This window comes from Aureococcus anophagefferens, assembly GCF_000186865.1.
Source record: "Aureococcus anophagefferens unplaced genomic scaffold AURANscaffold_14, whole genome shotgun sequence".
In the NCBI taxonomy this organism is placed as follows: Eukaryota; class Pelagophyceae; order Pelagomonadales; family Pelagomonadaceae; genus Aureococcus; species Aureococcus anophagefferens.
Genome location: NW_008705574.1, coordinates 753,539 through 767,944, shown reverse-complemented (window position 1 = coordinate 767,944; position 14,406 = coordinate 753,539). Strand labels below are relative to the sequence as shown.

The 14,406-nt window shown below is 74.1% G+C and overlaps 3 protein-coding genes across 3 annotated transcripts; 1 reads left to right on the top strand and 2 right to left on the bottom strand.

Moving 5' to 3' along the window:
• Positions 1-409: 409 nt before the first annotated feature.
• AURANDRAFT_28695 (hypothetical protein) lies at positions 410-586 on the bottom strand (the record flags this gene model as incomplete). The annotated part of the gene is made up of 1 exon (XM_009040237.1): positions 410-586. The coding sequence occupies one exon, from the start codon at positions 584-586 to the stop codon at positions 410-412; it is 177 nt and encodes a 58-aa protein (XP_009038485.1).
• Positions 587-8,958: 8,372 nt separating this feature from the next.
• Positions 8,959-10,653, top strand: AURANDRAFT_28826 (hypothetical protein; the record flags this gene model as incomplete). Its single annotated transcript, XM_009040298.1, has 3 exons — positions 8,959-9,783; positions 9,840-9,956; positions 9,988-10,653. Coding segments are annotated over 3 exons (1,608 nt in total), but the record flags the coding sequence as incomplete, so codon positions are not given.
• A 1,976-nt stretch (positions 10,654-12,629) lies between these two features.
• Positions 12,630-14,378, bottom strand: AURANDRAFT_65406 (hypothetical protein; the record flags this gene model as incomplete). The annotated part of the gene is made up of 1 exon (XM_009040236.1): positions 12,630-14,378. One exon carries the CDS (start codon positions 14,376-14,378, stop codon positions 12,630-12,632), a length of 1,749 nt encoding a protein of 582 aa, XP_009038484.1.
• Positions 14,379-14,406: the final 28 nt, after the last annotated feature.

Genomic DNA, 14,406 nt, shown 5'->3' with positions numbered 1-14,406 from the left:
GCGGCGTCGCGCGCATGAGCGACCCGAAGATGATCGCGGGCATCAAGGCCGCCGTGACGATCCCCGTCATGGCCAAGGCGCGCATCGGCCACCACGTCGAGGCCCAGATCCTCGAGGCTTCGGAGATCGACTACATCGACGAGTCCGAGGTGCTCACGATGGCCGACGAGGACAACCACATCAACAAGAACAAGTTCACGGTGCCCTTCGTCTGCGGCTGCCGGAATTTGGGCGAGGCGCTCCGCCGCATCACCGAGGGCGCGTCCATGCTCCGGACCAAGGGCGAGGCCGGCACGGGCAACATCGTCGAGGCCGTGCGCCACGCGCGGACGGTGCAGCGCGAGCTCAAGATGCTCCAGGGCATGGACGAGGACGAGCTCTTCGTCGTCGCGAAGAACATGCAGGCGCCCTACCACCTCGTCGCCGAGTGCGCGAAGACGGGCAAGCTCCCCGTCGTCAACTTCGCCGCCGGCGGCGTCGCGACACCTGCGGACGCGGCGCTCATGATGCAGCTCGGCATGGACGGCGTCTTCGTCGGCAGCGGCATCTTCAAGTCCGAGGACCCCATGAAGCGCGCCAAGGCCATCGTCCGCGCCGTCGCGCACTACAACGACGCCAAGGTGCTCCTCGAGGTGTCCACGGACCTCGGCAAGCCCATGGTCGGCATCACCGACATCAAGGGCGACGCCGTCAACTTCCGCGACCGCGAGGGCGGCAACCCGTCCCAGGACCACATCCCCAAGAAGCGCAAGCTCGAGGGCAAAACGGAGACCCAGCTCTACGGCTCGTCCTGGAACCACTAGGCGCGCGCCGCGCGCGCGCCCCGCCGGATCTTCGAGCCGGCACCACCACCTCGGCCCGCACCTCCCCAAAAGCCCCCCGCACCCCCTCCTCGGCCCGCGAGACGTGCCACCGCCTGTAACGACGAGTGCCACGTTGTTCTTTAGTGCGGCACTTCGTGCGGCGCGCCGCGGCCGGTCGCCGCGCGATTTCACAATTCTGCGCCAACGCAAACTTTCTGCGGGCAGCCCCGCGACGATGGCGCGGATCCTCGTCGCCGCCTGCCTCGCGGCCATGGCAAGCGCGCAGATCGCCATCACGACGCCGGCGATCCCGACGAACTCGTCGCGGTCCTGCCGGTCCTGCGTCGCCGCCGCCGACCGCGCCGTGGAGATCCTCGAGACCCTGCGCCGCCGGGTGAAGCTGAACCGCGGCGAGCCCGAGGTGCAGCACGCGCTGGACTGGCTCTGCGAGGACGTGCCCGAGCAGATGGCCCACGACGGCCTCGCCGCCGTCGACGCGCACCTCGCGGGCCGGGGCCTGAGCCGCGACGACTGCCACGGCGCCGTCGAACGCGTCGACGACGCGCTCGAGCGCGCGCTGCTGGCCGAGGGCGCGCGCGACGACCTGGGCCTCGCGACGACGTCCATGCTCCAGGTGCGCCACGGCGCCTGCCACGGCCGGCGCGCGCCCTGCGGCGACGTCTTCGAGGTCAACTGCCCCGCGTGCCACCTCGACGGCGCCGTCGGGCCGCCGGTCGCTGCCCGCGCGCCACACCTGCGACGGCGACGGCCTGTCGCCGGCGCTCGAGTGGGCCGGCGCGCCGCCGGGCACGCAGTCCTTCGCCCTGTCGCTGCGGCAGATCCGGGGGCCCGACGACGACACGCCGCTGCTGCCGGAAGAAGAAGAAGAAGACGAGGACGCGGACGGCGGGGGCGGCCTGTCCATGCGCCACGTGCGCTTCGACCACCTCTGGTTCGGCTGGGACGTGCCCGGCGCCGCGCGGGGCTGGGCCGCCGCGAAGCCGCTGCCGGCGGCGGCGCCGCACGCGCCGACGCCGTCGTTCTGGGACCGCGACGAGGCCGTGCAGCAGATCACGACGCGCGTCGAGACTTACTCGCCGCCCTGCATCCCCTCGGGCACCAACGGCGCGTTCCGCTTCGAAGTCCTGGCCCTGGGCGCGCCGCCGCCGCTGGCCGTGGCGCCCGCGCCGCCGCGGAAGAAGAAGCGGCGCGCCGCCGCGCCCGCGGTCGCCACCTTCGACGACTTCGCGCGCGACGCGCGGCGCCACGTCCTCGCCACGGCGCACATCGACGTCTTCATCCACGCGCCAGCGGCCGCCGACGACGAGGGCGAGTTGTAATGGACGACAGTTAGCCCCCCCCCCGCGCTCGCTCAGTCGCTCCAGTCGCTGTCGTCGCTCGAGTCGGAGTCGGACGAGTCCGCGGCGATCTTCGAGCGGAGCGTGAGGATCTTGTCGACCTCGCCGCCGAGGAGGCCGCCCATGCCCGGCGTCGGCGAGTCGCGGGCTGGCTGCTCGCGCGCCGCCGCGGACTTGAGGTTGCGGCCGCGCTTGATCGCGGAGAGCAGGTCGTTGCGCTCCTCGGCGGACTCCTCGGAGCGCAGCGACGTCGCCGAGTCGACGGTCCGCAGCGCCGTGCCCTGCTGGATCTGGCCGAGGAGGCCGCCGAGCGCGGGCCGCGGCGCCGCGGGCGCCGCCGCGGGCGGCGGCGCGGGCGGCGGCGCCGCGGCCTCGGCCCGCGGCGGCGGCGGCGCGGGCTTCGGCGGCGGCGCGGCCGGCGCGTCGTCGCCGCCGTCGAGCACGGACGGGTCGAGGCCCTCGTTGGCCATCTTCATGGCGACGGCGGCCTTGGGGATGCCCATCTGGAGCATCTTGAAGTATTTCGCGTGCTCCGGCGCGACCGCGGGCGCCGGCGCCGGCGCCGGCGCCGGCGCCGCGGGCTTCGGCGGCGGCGGCTTGGGCTTCGACGGCGGCGGCGCGGGCTTGGACGGCGGCGCGGGCTTGGGCTTGGGCGCGTCCGGCGGCGGCGCGGCCGCCGGCTCCGGCGGCGGCGGCGCGGCCTTCTTCTTGGATCCGAAGAGCTTCCCGAGGAGGCCCTTGCGCGCGGGCTTCGCCGGTGCCGCCGGCGGCGCGACGATGACGGCGACGGGCGCCGCCGCGGGCTCGGGCCGCGGCGGCGGCGGCGCGGGCCTCTGCGGCGGCGGCGCCGGCTTTTCGCCGCCGCGGGCCCCGTCGTCGGCCTCGTCGTCCGACTCGTCGAGGACGCTCGCGCATTTTTTGGTGCACGGCGGAGGGGCACACCCGCGCGGACCATGCGGCGGTACTTGGCGTACCTCTCGACCTCGGACATCGGCGCGGCCGACGCCCGCTTCTCCGGCGTGATCTCCGAGTCCCCGCGGCGCATGGGCGGCGGCGCCGGGCGCCGCGGCGACGGCGCCTCGTCGTCCGCCTCCGGCGGGGACGCCGCGGCCGCGGGGAAGGGCGGCGGCGGCGGCCGGCGCGGCGACGCCGCCCCGTCGCCGAGCGGGAACGGCGGCGGCGGCGGCCGGACCCGCGCGCGCGCCTCGGCCTCGCGGTCCTTGGCGAGCTGTTCCTCGCGCGCGAGGCGCTTCGCCTCGAGCTCCGCCTCCTGCTGCTCGTACAGGTCGAGCATGCTAGGCTCCTTGGGGGCGGAGGGCATGGGCGGCGGCGGGCGGCGCGACGCCGCGGGCACGGGCGGCGGCGACGCCGCGGGCATGGGCGGCGGCGCCCGCGACGCCGCGGGCATGGGCGGCGGCGCGGCCGCGGGCATGGGCGGCGGCGGCGCCGCGGGCAGCGCCGCGGGCATGGGCGGCGGCGGCCGCGCGGCCGCGGGCATCGGCGGCGGCGCGGGCTGCGAGGGCGCCGGCGCGTCGTCGCCGCCGTCGAGCACGGACGGGTCGAGGCCCTCGTTGGCCATCTTCATGGCGACGGCGGCCTTGGGGATGCCCATCTGGAGCATCTTGACGTATTTCGCGTGGTCGCCGGCCGTCGCCGGCGGCGGCGGCTTCGCCCGGGGCGGCGGCGGCTTCGGCTTCGGCTTGCCGGGCATGGGCGGCGGCGGCTTCGCCCCCGGCATGGGCGGCGGCGGCTTCGCCCCCGGCATGGGCGGCGGCGGCTTCGCCCCCGGCATGGGCGGCGGCGGCTTCTTCTTCTTCTTCGTCGGCGGGATCTCCGGCGTCTCGGCGAGGAGCAAGCGCGACGCCGGCGGCGCGGGGTCGTCGTCGACCATGTCGTCGCCGAGGAGGCCGTAGCGCGACTTCCAGTTCAGGCCCTTGCTCGCGAGCTTCGTCCGCTCCTTGCCGGCCTCGAGCTCCGCCTGGCGCTTCGCGGCGCGCTTCGCGAGCTTCTTCCGCTGCTTCCGCTCCGCCTTGCGCGCGTCCTTCTCCTCCTTGAGAGCCGTCAGCGTCGCGAGCTCCTTCGCGGCCCACTGGGCGAGGAAGATGCCCGGGTTGCTGTACTTGTCGCAGCACTTGTGGCCCTCGCCGAAGAGCGCGTCGAGCCTCGAGAAGTCGGGCAGCCGCTCCACGTCCGGGTCGTCGTAGCGCTCGCGCATCGTCCGCGGCAGCGTCGCCTTGGCGAACGCGACCGTCGAGTGCTTCGTCGTGCGCCGCGCGGACTTCGTGAAGGCCTTGGCCGCGTCGCTCTCGAGGTTGTCGAGGTCGTCGTCGCCGAGCATCGCGACCTTGGCCTCGAGGTACGGCAGCGTCCGCGACAGCGCGTCCGCGCGATCCGCGGCGGCGGCGACGCGCGTCTGGAGCGCGCGCGTCTCGGTGAAGAGGTCCCCGAAGAGCTCCGCGGCGTAGACGCTCACCAGGCCGATCTGGCAGAGCGCGCCCGTGTGGCGGGCGAAGGTCACGTCCTGGAGGACCCGTTGCGGGGGGGACGACGCGTAGAGGTCCGGGTGGCCGTAGTCGAGGGGGTCGCCGGAAATGTGGCGGTGCGCCGGGCGGGCGGGCATGTTTCAAGCGGTCGCGGGCGCCGCCCAGCGACGGCTGCACGCCGTTCTCACCACAGCGAGCGAGCAGATAGCGAGCCTCGGCCAGACAAGGCGTCCGCCTTCCAGGCGTCCTTCCGTTCCCGCACCGGTATATCGATCGGCGCGCCTCAGCGCCCCCATGCGGCGGCCTCCCCGAGAAGCATTAGCGACCCGCGCCGCACACCCGCCAAGGCCGCTCAATCGTCCCAGTCGGAGTCGTCGCTCGAGTCGGAGCCCGAGTCCGCGGCGATGCGCGCGCGGAGGCCGAGGATCTTGTCGACCTCGTTGCCGAAGAGGCCCGCCTTCTTCGGCGGCTCGGGCTTCGTGTCGCTGACCTCGACCTTGCGCAGGTTGCCGCCGCGCTTGATGGCCGCGAGGAGCGGGTTCTCCGGCGCGGCCTTCTTCGGCGGCGGCGGCGCGGCCTTTTTCAGCGTCGCGCCCTGCTGGATGGCCCCCAGCAGCCCGCCCATGGCGGGCCGCGGCGGCGCGGCGACCGTGGGCGGCGGCGGCGCGGGCTTGGCCTTGGGCGGCGGCGGCGGCGGCTTGGACCCCGGCGGCGGCGGCGGCTTGGGCTTCGACGGCGCGGCGGGCTCGTCGTCGTCGGAGTCGTCGAGCACGGCGGCGTCGAGGCCCTCGGAGGCCATCTTCATCTGGACCGCGGCCTTGGGGATGCCCATCTGGAGCATCTTGAAGTACTTGGCGTAGGCCGCGCTCTCCTTGAGCGACTCGGAAGCGCCGCCGTCCGATTCCCGCGCGGCGGAGCTCTTGCGGCTCAGCCGCTCCTCCGCCTCGTCGTCCTCGTCGAAGGAGGCCGGGGCCATCTTGGGCATGGGCGGCGGCGGCGGCTTGGGCTTGCCGCCCTTGGGCGGCGGCGGCGGCGGCTTCTGCTTCGCGGACCCGGGCGGCGGCGGCGGCTTCGCGGGCTTGGCCGCCCCGCCGTCGGGCTGCGGCGGCGTCGCGAGCTTGGGCATGGGCGGCGGCGGCTTGGGCTTGCCGCCCTTGGGCGGCGGCGGCGGCGGCTTGGGCTTGGCCGCGGGCGGCGGCGCCTCGGCGGCGCCGAAGCCCGGCGCGTCGCTCAGGCGCTGGGACGTCGGGCGCGCGACGGCGTCGGCGTCGGGCTTGATGTCCACGGCGGGCGCGGCCTCGTCGCCGTCGACGCCGTAGCGGTTCTTCCAGTCGAGGCCGCCGCCGTCGACGTCCTCGCGCTTCGCCTTGGTCGCGTGCGCGGAGTCGGACCGTCCCTGGAGGCGCCGCCGCCGCTTCCGCTCCTCCTTGGCGGCCTTCTTCTTCTCCTTGATGGACTCGATGCGCTTCATCTCCTCCGCGGCCCACTGGTCGAGGAAGAAGCCCGGGTGGCTGTATTTCTGCGCGCAGGGGCCCTCGCGCTCGAGAACGTCGGGCGGCAGGGCCGCGTCGACCTTCGAGAGGTCGGGCGTCGGCACCATGAACTCGGACTCGTAGCGCTCCTTGATGGACCGGGGCATCGTCGACCGGTTGAAGGCGACGCGCGTCGGCTCGTCGGACGCGAAGTCGGGCGGCCGCGCCGCGCGCCCGCCGGAGTTGCCGTCCGTCGCCTCGACCTTCGCTAGAACCGCGGGCAGCTGGTCCACGAGCCCCGCCGTCCGCGCCGTCGCGCTCTCGAGGCGGCCGTGGAGCTCCTCCGTCAACGTGAACACGTCCCGGAAGATCTCCGTGGCGTAGTGGGACAGCAGCCCGATCTGGGCCAGGGTGCCCGTCATCGACGCCATGGTCGCGTCCGCCAACATGGTCCCCGGGGCGCTCTTCTCGTAGAGGTGCGGGTGGCCATACTCGAGGCTCCCGCCGATCTGCCGGCGGACGAGCATGGTCGAGGGGGAGGGACGCCTGCGAAGGCAATGGCGCGGTGGATGGGCTGGGTCGGTGGTGCACGCTTCATTGCACTTACCACAAACATTGAGATTCGTGTCAAAATCGCTCAACCGAGGACACGCGGCGCATCGGTCGCAACGTCGTCGGCGGCGACGGCGTGAATTCGGCCTCGTACCGCCTTCGCGGAGCCGCAGCACTCGCGCGCGAGCTGCCCGCGGCGCGCGGACGCGGAAACTCGCCATGGATCTCGACATGGAGCCCATGCTGGACTTTGATTTCGGCGGCGCCACGGAAGAGTCGAGCGAGGAGCTGCTCGTGGAGCTCTTCGACGTCTTCGAGGGCTGCCCCCCCGCGGCGCGGCCCGCCGCCGCCGACGCGGCGCTCGACGCCGTCGCGCCGCGGGCGGCCGCGCCCGCGGCGCCGCCGCCGGAGTCGGCGCCGTCATCGAGCGGCGCCGCGTCGCCGCGCGACGACGGGAGCGAGTCGGCGTCGAACGCGCCGGACCACAGCCGCGACATGACGGCGTTCCTGCGGCCCAGCAGCGCCTACGACCGCTACCGCGACGCGAACCGCGACGCCGTCGCGCGCGAAAACCCGTCGCTGACGCGGCTCCAGCTCAACGAGCAGCTGCGGCTCAACTGGCAGGCCATGGGCGACGGCGACCGGCGCCAGTACGTCACGGCCGCCCGCGGCGAGCGCGAGGCGTTCGCCAAGCGCCAGCACCTCGCCAAGTTCGGCGACGAGAGCCCCTGGGAGGCGGAGCGGCCGCGGCGGCCCCTCACGGTCTACGATTTGTGGTCCCGCGACACGAAGCCCCGCGAGCGCATCCCGCCGGGCACGAAGGAGGCCGTCGTGCGCAAGCGCATCACGGCCATGTACCAGGCGCTCGACGACGCCACCCGCAAGCCCTACGAGGACGAGTACGCCACCACGAGCGCTTTATTCTTCGAGGAAGAAAAGGCCTGGGCGGCCAAGTGGGACCTCGTCAAGGTCTACAAGGGCTACGTGCCCCGCAACGACCCGGCGGCCATCGCCCAGGCCGCGCGCCTCGACAAGGAGGCCAAGCACCGCAAGCCCGCGAACGAGAGTCAAGAGCTCGCGGAGCTCGAGAAGCGCGACAAGGGCGCCAAGGCGGGCGCGGCGGCGGCCGACGAGCCCGAGGAGGAGAAGCGGCCGTCGAAGCCCATGTCGTCCTACAACACGTGGCGCCGCCTCAACGTCGAGGCCTTCCGCGCCAAGTTCCCCGAGCTGCCGCACACGAAATTGGAGCGGAAGATCCTCGCGGCCTTTAAAGCGCTGCCCGACGACGTGCGCCAGCCCCTCGAGGACGCCTACCGCGCCAAGGCCGACGCCTGGAAGGTCGCCGTCGCCGACTGGGACGCGCGCCACGCCGAGGAGGTGTCGAAGCAGAAGCGCGAGCGGACGCGGCCGGCGGCCGGCGACGACGGCGACGCGGGCTCCAACTCCTCCGACGACGACGCCGCGCCGCCCCCGCCGACGGCCTACCCCAAGGCGCCGGACATGTGGGCGCGGGACCTGAAGGACGAGTACCGCGCGCGCCACCCGGACATGACGCCGCCGGAATTGATCCGGGCGATGAAGGCCGTGTGGTCCGCGCTGCCCGAGGACGACGCCGTGAAGAAGGAGTACCGCGACAAGTCGGCGCGCCTCAAGCTCCAGTACGCGAAGCGCTTCGAGGCCTGGAACCTGAAGCGCTTCAGCGGCCCGAAGAAGAAGCGGCGGACGGCGGGGCCGCGGTCTTACGATCCCGACGCGATCGCGGACTGGCGCCTGGGCGCGCTCGGCGCCGACTCCAATCTGTCCAAGGCGGCCCACTTCTCCGCGGACCAGCGGCGCCTCCTCGAGGACCGCAAGTCCCTCGCGGACGTCGCGCCCGACGACGACGACGCCTTGGTGTTGAACGGCAAGACGCACGAGGCGCTCGCGCGCCAGTTCGCGCTGGACCTGTGGCACCAGGACCTCCAGGCCCACGCGCGGGGCGAGACCGGCCCGTCCCAGGAGATCCTCAAGCACTACTACACGAAGATCTCCAACTGGCTCAAGCGCCGCAAGGGGCCCGCGGCGGCGGAGTGACCGCCGCGGGTTGCTCGACCCCGGCGCCCGCGCACCTCGCACCACCGCCCCACCTCCGCCGCCGCGCCAGCCGCCGCGGCGGCCCTCGTCCGCCCGGGTAACCCTCCGTCGAGAGCCGAGTGCAACCACGTTGAAGAGATGGTGAAGAGACGTTGACGCTTGTGGCAGAGTCGATGTGCCCAGCCTGACGCGCCGCTGCTAAGTAATGAAAGCAACCATGCTGCTGCTCGCGGCCCGCGCCGCGAGCCTCGCGCGGCCGGCGCGCGTGCTCGGCCGGCGCGTCGCACTGCGCAGCGGCGACGGCGAGGCGGCGTGGCCCGAGGCGACGCTCGCGAAGATCGCCGCCGGCGCCGGCACGCCCGCGGCCCTCGCGGCGCTGAAGGCGGAGCTCGCCGTCGCCGGCGACGCGCCCGACGCGGCCTACGGCGCCTGCTTCCCCTTCCCGCTCGACGCCTTCCAGCGCGACGCGCTCCGGAGTTTGCGCGCGGACCGCAACGTCATCGTGAGCGCGCCGACGGGCAGCGGCAAGACCGTCGCGGGCGAGCTCGCCATCGCCTACGCGCTGAGCGTCGGCAAGCGCGTCTTCTACACGACGCCCCTCAAGGCGCTCAGCAACCAGAAGTTCGGCGACTTTTGCGCGCAGTTCGGCGCGGGCCGCGTCGGCCTCAGCACGGGCGACTCGGGCGTGCGCCGCGACGCGGCCGTCGTCGTCATGACCACAGAGGTCTTCCGGAACATGATCTACGACGACGAGGGCCGCGCGGAGATCGCCAAAGACGTCTTCGCCGTCGTCTTCGACGAGTTCCACTACATGAACGACGCGCAGCGCGGCACGGTCTGGGAGGAGTCCGTCGTCGGCTGCCCGGCGACCGCGCGCATCGTCGCGCTGAGCGCGACCGTGTCCAACGCGCGCAGCGTCGCCGGCTGGATGGCGTCGATCCACGGGCCCACGGACGTCGTCGAGACGGACTTCCGCCCCGTGCCGCTGCGCTACGAGTTCGCGGGCGGCGGTGAGGTCGTGCCGCTCTTCCGGAGCGCGGACGTGGGCCCGGGGTCGGAGACGGAGGCGCGGGAGCGCACGCGGCTCGCGTCCAAGAGCTCGGGCGGCACGCGCGCGCGCGCGCGGAAGCGGCTCCAGCTCAACCCCGCGCTCGACAAGCCGCGGGAAAAACCGAAGCGCGTCGGCCGCGACAAATTCGACCGCCGAGGGGGGAAGTTCGACGAGGGCGCCATGCCCAGCCGCGAGATCCTGAAGAATCTTCAAAAGCGCGACCGCCTGCCGGCGATCTTCTTCGTCTTCAGCCGCAAGGGCTGCGAGAACGAGGCGGCGAACTGCGGGTCGCTGCAACTCTTAAACGTCGACGAGGAGACGCTCGCGCGGAAGCGGATCCGCGCCTGGGCCCTGGAGAACGAGGACGTCGCGCGCCTCGACAGCGAGCGGGAGCGCGTCGACCTCCTCACGCGAGGCGTCGCGGCGCACCACGCGGGGCTGCTGCCGCAGTACAAGACTCTGGTAGAGGAGCTCTTCCGCGACGGTTTGGTCAAGGCCTGCTTCGCGACGGAGACGCTCGCCGCGGGCGTCAACCTGCCGGCGCGGACGACGGTCGTGACGTCCTTGGTCAAGCGCGGCGACGACGGCATGGAGCCCCTGACGACGTCCGCGCTCCTGCAGATGGCCGGCCGCGCGGGCCGCCGCGGCAAGGACGCCGCGGGCACGGTCGTCGTCGCGCGGGGCCGCAAGTTCGGCGACCGCGACGCGGGCCTCGCGCGGCGCGTGCTCCTGAGCGACGTGCTGCCCATCGCGTCCAAGTTCGCGCCGTCCTACGGCGTCGCGTGCGCGCTGCTCCGCGGCGGCGACCTCGAGCGCTGCCGGGCTGTCGTCGAACGGAGCTTCGGGAGCTATTTGGCGAACCGCGGGCCCCGAAAAAGTCGGACGGCGCCGGAGGAGCCGCTCTGCGGGGGGTTGGCCGAACACGTCCTGCGCGACTACACCGTGCTATTATCGGCCGCGGGCGACGCCTGCGACGCCTTCGAGGCCGCGCAGGGACTCGACGACGACCGCGAAATCGAGGACGCGCGGCGCGCGCTCCGGGCCGCGCAGGGCGCCGTGCTCGCGTCGCCCGTGAGCCGGCTCGCGCCGGACAAACAACTAGAAGCGCTCGAGGCCTACGGCGCGCTCAAGGCGGCGAACGAGGCGCCGCGGCCGCCGGCGGAGCCCCCGGCGCCCGACGCGCCGCGGCCGCCGTCGGCGGCGTGGCGGCGCTTCGAGACGCTCGTCGCCGTCCTCGAGCGCTGCGGCGCCGTCGAGGACGGCGCGCCGACGGCGCTCGGCGACCTCGTCGCGAGCGTCAACGGCGACAACGAATTATTGCTGGCGACGTGTCTCCTGGACGACGCCACGCTCGACGTCGCGACGACCGGCGGCCCGGCGGAGGTCGCGGCGCTCTTCTCGGCCTTTGTGTGCGAGATCGGCGACCGGCGGGGCGTCTTCGTCGACTACGGCCCGAGCGCGAAGGTCCGCGACGCGACGGACGCGCTCTTCGAGCGCGCGGTGCTGCCCCTGAGCGACCTCCAGTTCGAGGCCGGCCTCGGCGACGTGGGTTGCCGCCTCGACGACGCGGCCGCCGGGCTCGTGGAGTCGTGGGCCGACGGCGCGGCGTGGGCGCAGGTCAAGGACGCGACGAGCCTGGACCACGGCGACCTCATCCGCCTCTTCCGCCGCACGCTCGACGTGCTCAAGACGGCGGCGAACCTGGACCCCGCGCTCGCGCCGCCGTCGTTCGCGGCCGTGCGGTCCGCCGCGCGCGCCGCGGCGACGGCCGTCGACCGGCCGCCGGTCCGCGACGACCAGTTCGACGCCATCTTCGTCCGCGACGACGACGGCGACGGGGAAGACGACCCTAAGGACCCTTAGCAGACGCGCGCCGCGGCGTCGGCCGCGAGGTCGAAGTCGATGACCTTCTTCGGGTTGTGGACGACGCCCGCGTTCTCGCGGCGCGTGTGCTCCACGGTCGACGTGTCCGCCGTGCGCTGCTTCGCGAGCTTGTGCTTGGCGGCGTAGCCGACGAGGTCGTCGTCGTGCAAACTCCGGGCGACGAAGACGTCCACGGGGCAGTCCACGGGCAGGCGCCTGTGTGGAATTCAACCACTGGTTTGGGTGGTCCTGACCAAACTTGAGAATTCTCTAGCTCGGTCAAATCGAAGTCGATTCGGCTGATTTTTGGACGAATCGATTGCTCTCGTCGAGTTCTCGAAGCACAGCCGAAGAGATTGCGTCGAAACTGTCGCATACGCTCACATTGAAGTCGAGTTGAATATTTGAATTCCACACGGGCAGGCGCCGGAGGAGCTTCGCGGCGCCCCCGGGCGACAGCCAGTACGCGTGGAGGCCCCAGAAGTACTTGGGCACGAGGAACGCCTCCAGAGTCTGCAGGGGCACGTCGAGCATGGCCTTCTCCTCGCGGAAGAAGTAGCCGAGGAGCGCCAGATCCGCGTCCATCGGCGTCCGCTCGACCGTCGCCCGCAGCCGCTCGGCGAAGCCGTCGCAGAGGACGACGTCGTCCTCGAGCACGACGAGCGGCGCGCCGCCGTCCCGGCAGCGCCGCCAGAGGGCGACGTGCGACGCCGCGCACGCGCGCTCCGTCGGCGACAGCTCCGCGGGCCGCCCGGCTTTGAGTTTTTCGCGCAGGAGCGACGCCTTCTTCTGGTCGTCGCGGGTCTGGTCGTCGTAGAACTCGTTCAGCAGCGCCGCGTCCTCGCCCCAGTGCGTCGCGACGTCGGCCGCGTCGACGTCCGCCGGCGTCCTGGCGGCGAAGCGCTCGAGCGCGACGCCGTGCACCAATCCGAGCCGGCGCATCGCCGCGCGGCGGTCCGCCGACGCGTCCAGGTTCACGAAGGTCGCGCGCGGCCGCCGCCGCGCGGCGTCGAGGGCGACGAGGAGGCGTCGATCGAGGCGCGTCGCGTCGGGAAGCGTCCGCGCCCACGCGAGCGCCGCGTCGCCGGCGGCGGCCTCGCCGTCGCTCGCGGCCAACACAAAGGCCGCCTTGGCCGCGGCGTGCGCGTCGCCCGGCCATCGCGCGAGGGCCTCCGCGGCCGCCGCGCGCGCCGCGGCGAGCGTCGCGTCGCCCGGGTCGACGCGCGCGAGCGCCCAGGCGGCGGCCGCGTCCGCGTTTTCCACGCGCTTTCGGAGCGCGGCGACGTCGGGCGCCGCGGCGCGCCGGTCGGCCTCGCGCCGGAGCGCGTCCGCGTCGCCGCCGCCGCCGAGCGCGAAGAAGGCGAGGGCCAGCGCGAGCGGCGCCGCGGCGTCCGGGGCGGTCCCCCACCGCGCTCCGCGGCCGCGAGCGCCTGGCGCCGGCTCTTGCTCAAACCGGCGACGTAGCCCTCCCAGGAGAGCGCGGCGGCCGCGAGGGGCGCCGCCAGGTCCGCGTTCGCGAAGCCCACGCGCCCGAGGTCCGCGAGGACCCGCGCGAGCGCCTCCGCGTCGCCGCCGCCGCGACAACGCGCCGCGACCTCGAGGACGACGTCGTCCGCCGCCCACGAGTGGACGCCGTCGCTGAGGTCGTCGGCGTTGTCGCGGCGCTGCTTCATCTTGCGCTCCTCGTCGGTCCGCGGCGCCTGCTTCCGCCCGGCGACCTTCTTCGCCTCCCACCGCTTCTGCCAGAGCTTCGTCCGCGGCGCCAGGAGCCCGAGGTCCGCGGCGGAGACGGCGTCCCGGGCGAGGACGTGCCGCGCGTAGAGGCGCGCGTCCTTGAGCGCGAGGCGGTGGCCCGTGTCCTTGAGCGCGGCGGCCCGGTCGCGGCCGAGCGCGACCCAGACCGCGACCTTGAGCGTCTCCGCGGCCTCGGCCGCGGCGGAGGCCGCGGCGGCCGCGGCGGGGGCCGCGGCGGCGTCGCGCGGCGCGGCGCCGAGGTCGAGCTCGAGCGGCGGCGGCGTCGGGGCGTCGAAGCGCTGCTCGTCGGCCATGGACCGGTCGCCCTCGGCGCCCTCGTCGCGGAGCGCGCGCCGGCGCTCGAGCTCGGAAGCGATGGAGCCGATGCCGCGCGCGGGGTCGACGACGTGTAGCGCCGACGCGGCGCGGCGCCGCGCGGCGGCGTCCGCGGCGGCCTTGTCGAGGCCCGCGCCCGCGCCCGGCGCGTCGTCGTCGTCGGACGAGCCGAGGAGGTCGTCGAGCTCGTCGTCGAGCGCCGCGGCCATCGCGAGCGCCGGAAGCGCCGCCGGCGCCGCCGCCTTCGCGCCGGCGACGGCGAGGCTCCGGGCCCGCTTGCCGCCGCCGTCGCTCGCCGCGGCGGCCCCGCCGGGCGCCGCCCGCTTGCCGCCGCCGTCGCTCGCCGCGGGCGCCGCGCCGCGCTTGGCGCTCGCGGGCTTCGCGCTCGCGGGCTTCGCGGGCGCGCGCTTCCGCTTCGGCTCGCCGGCGCGCTGCAGCCGCTCGACGTCGCGCTCCAGCGCCGCCTTCTCCTGGGCGAGCGCCGCCCGGTCGCGCCGCAGCGTCGCGTTCTCCTTCTCGAGGTCGGCGATGGTCCGCACCGCCGTCGCCTGCTCCTCGAGGAGCGCCGTGTTTTTTTTGAGGAGCTTGTCGATCTTCTTGGCCGCCTTGTCGACCAGCGCCTGGATGTGCGGCGGGAGATCACCGCCGCTCATCGTGCACGCTGCTCGAGGGCTCAGACAG